The sequence below is a fragment of the Bidens hawaiensis genome, unplaced genomic scaffold, assembly GCF_021521415.1.
Source record: "Bidens hawaiensis isolate Kalapana, Puna unplaced genomic scaffold, B.hawaiensis_p1.1 tig00032861_1, whole genome shotgun sequence".
Taxonomy (NCBI): Eukaryota; Viridiplantae; Streptophyta; class Magnoliopsida; order Asterales; family Asteraceae; genus Bidens; species Bidens hawaiensis.
In genome coordinates this window covers 129,054-132,089 of record NW_027495632.1, presented here as the reverse complement: position 1 = coordinate 132,089, position 3,036 = coordinate 129,054, and the positions used below count along the sequence as shown (strand labels likewise).

Below are 3,036 nucleotides of genomic sequence, written 5' to 3'. Positions count from 1 at the left end.
AATCAAATGGTCGTAGCCTAGCTGATAAGGCACATACATTCCCCTCTTTTCCACCCGATTCAACCTCCTCCACACCCCCCTCCCAATTTTCAATAATTTATTTTTTGTTTTCTTCAAGTGTTCTAAGTTTTCAGGTTAATTTTTTACATGTCGTTTTATCTATCTAACATTTCTAACTGAATTCCCGTTGTGTTTCAATCACAGCGCACGGGTTAACCACTAGTTGAATAACAACATGAAACAATTTATTATTTTATTAAGAGTAATCAAGGTTTTCATTCCTTTGGTTTGATAAGAATTGTTATTTTAGTCTGTTGATTACAATCTCAATACTCTTTCGGATCTAATCGTTAGATAAGATTTACAATTGGTATTACGTTACTAGTGCACTGTGTGTGGTGAGAGTTCAGTTGGACATCATAACAGTGCTCAAAGGATTAATAATCAGAATTCTTAATTTATTCAATACATTACAGGCATATATAGACGATAAACTCAATCGTTATAGAAGCCATAATGAATGAGTAGTTCAAAATTTGATTTCACTACGTTTATTCTCATCATTCACCTCATTAACCGAATAACCAGCCTATTAGACTATTTCTATAATTCTACTAGATGAAGGACATTTTGGTCTTTTCAAGTGAACCACATTTATCATACATAAATAGGAAACAAAAAAAAAAAAAAAACCTTTTTGGTATAAATCCACGTCCTCTTCTTTGTTTCAAAACCCTAAAGTGTCTTCTTCAACATTCTCTTAATCACTTTAAAAAATATGGTGAACACCATATCCAAAACCAAGACATCCCTTAAAAGATGCTTGTCACAAGCTTCCATAGTTCATCATTCGACTACATCTGCAGCTTTTGTTGGTTCTAACGATGACATTTTAACCGAAATCCTTCTCCGCCTCCCTGTTAAATCCATCCTTCGTTTCAAATCCATATGTAAACACTGGCGATTGCTTTTGACTAACACACACTTCACCCACCGCTATGATAATAACAACCTTTCAAAAACCCCTAGTCTTTTTGTTACTTTTGCTCGCAAAACCATACATGTTCCATTCGATATGGAAAACCAAAACACTCCTCCTTTTAACCGTCTCGATTTTTGCAATGATCATTACGGTATCGTAGCGGTGCAATCCTGTAACGGGTTACTTCTTTGCTGTAGCAATACTTCACTGCACACAAGAGATTATCGTAAGTATTATGTGTTTAATCCCACCACTAAGCAATTTCAAGTCATCCGATCGATCATCGGAGGTCTGAGAGCTCGTAAAGCTATATGCTTTATGGGTCTCGCATTTCATCAAACAGACCGTGTTCACTTCAAACTTGTTTGTGTTCGTTGTTTAAAACGTAATGAGGGCTTGTTTCAGATTCAAGTTTACTCGTCTGAAACAAGGAAATGGAAGATTGCTATCGAATTTTTCTCTGAGCGTGAACCTGTGTTCGAAAAAGGGGTTTACTGGAATGGAGCTGTTTATTGGGCTCCCATTCGTGGCCGTTACTTTTGCTTTAAAATAGATGATGAGCAGTTGCAAACGTTGCCCGTGCCAGAGGGGTTGGTGCCTTCTAAAGTAAATACATGGTATTTTGGGGAATCTAGAGGTCATCTACATTTAATATTACACATAAATCGTAACATAAATGGTTATATTGTGTACGAGATGTTGAGGGATCATTCAGGGTGGTTTGTCAAGTATCAAGTACAGCTTGATGAACTTATGGCTGCTTTCCTGGAGATTGGCGATCCGTATGGTCTTTTTTGTGATTTAACAGTCGTTGATGTGGTTAGAGGCAAAAAAGAAGAAGATACATTCATGGTGCTGCATTCTAAGGCAAAGATTATAACATACAATGCTCATGACAAGAATTGTAAACTGATATTTACTCTCCCAAAAGAATTCTCTGAACATTTTGGATATAAAATCCTCACCAATGAAGATTTCTTTGAAGATTTTCCGTGTTTTCATCGCTACATCGAAACCTTAACTTCTTTGTAGAAGGTAATTAGGTTTGTTTATATATTCAGTGTTTTAAAAATAATAGTTTATAAATTATGCAATTTAGTGTTCTTTGTTATTAATAATTTTCTTCGGTTTGTTCTTCTAAACAACCTAAACACTCCATCAAGTATCAAGTTCAGTTATTTGATTTTGATTATTTCACATAACATGTTTTAAAAACACTCAATTAGAAGGTCAAGAGTTCAATTTTGTACTTCATTACAGATCCATGTTATGTTTTGCTGCATGTGAGTTTAGTTTATGTCTTTCTGGTGCTAAATTGTAGTTCAAACTAGAAGGATAAGCCAAGTTTTGTTTATTTCGAAATGGATAGTCGCTTGCAAATTTATATTCTCTTTTAACTGAGCTAGTTTGTGTTTGTGCAAGTTTTGCTACATTGGAAGTATATTTTGGCTCAAGAAAAAGAAGAAGATACTTTTTTGGTGTTGGTTATTCCTGGGAAGATGGTAACCTGTAATATAAATGACAAAAGTTTTACATAGGTATATCGTCGTGTCGGCTACAGCTTTTGAAGAATTCTCAAATGTTCATCTTTACAACGAAACCTTAACTTCCTTTTAAAACCGACTTTGTGAAAGAGGGGGTGGGGTGGGGGGGGGGATGGATCCCATCAGCGCACAACTGTTTGGTAACCTTTTTTTCTAGAATCACTAACATTGTTTTTGTTGTTGTTTGTGGCTTGGTTGTTACTACTGTTATTTTGATTCTTGACTTCTAGTGTTTGGATGTGTAATATGAACATGATTATGTGATCATTGTTTTTTCTAGACATTTTCATCTACATTTATTTTCCAATTATTCTGACATGAAAAAAAAGGTTACGTTTGATCAGTAAATTCATATACTTACCAATATCAGGTTAGAAATTATGTGAGGATCAAACTGGAAGGATAAATCAAGTTTATTGTATGTTTAAACTGGAACGACTAATTTTGGTACATCGACACCAAGTTACATATATTTTTATATAATTTCTCTTGTGCGTCGTGTTTGAATTC

At 34.7% G+C, this 3,036-nt stretch overlaps 1 protein-coding gene across 1 annotated transcript; it reads left to right on the top strand.

Moving 5' to 3' along the window:
- The first annotated feature begins 704 nt into the window (after positions 1-704).
- On the top strand, positions 705-2,014 carry LOC143584246 (F-box protein At5g07610-like). The gene has a single exon (XM_077066335.1). It carries the CDS (start codon positions 779-781, stop codon positions 2,012-2,014), a length of 1,236 nt encoding a protein of 411 aa, XP_076922450.1. The 5' UTR covers positions 705-778.
- Positions 2,015-3,036: the final 1,022 nt, after the last annotated feature.

What these genes read in the sequence shown, in the direction of transcription:
- LOC143584246 (XM_077066335.1), top strand. Translation starts at nt 779, where the DNA reads ATGGTGAACACCATATCCAAAACCAAGACATCCCTTAAAAGATGCTTG.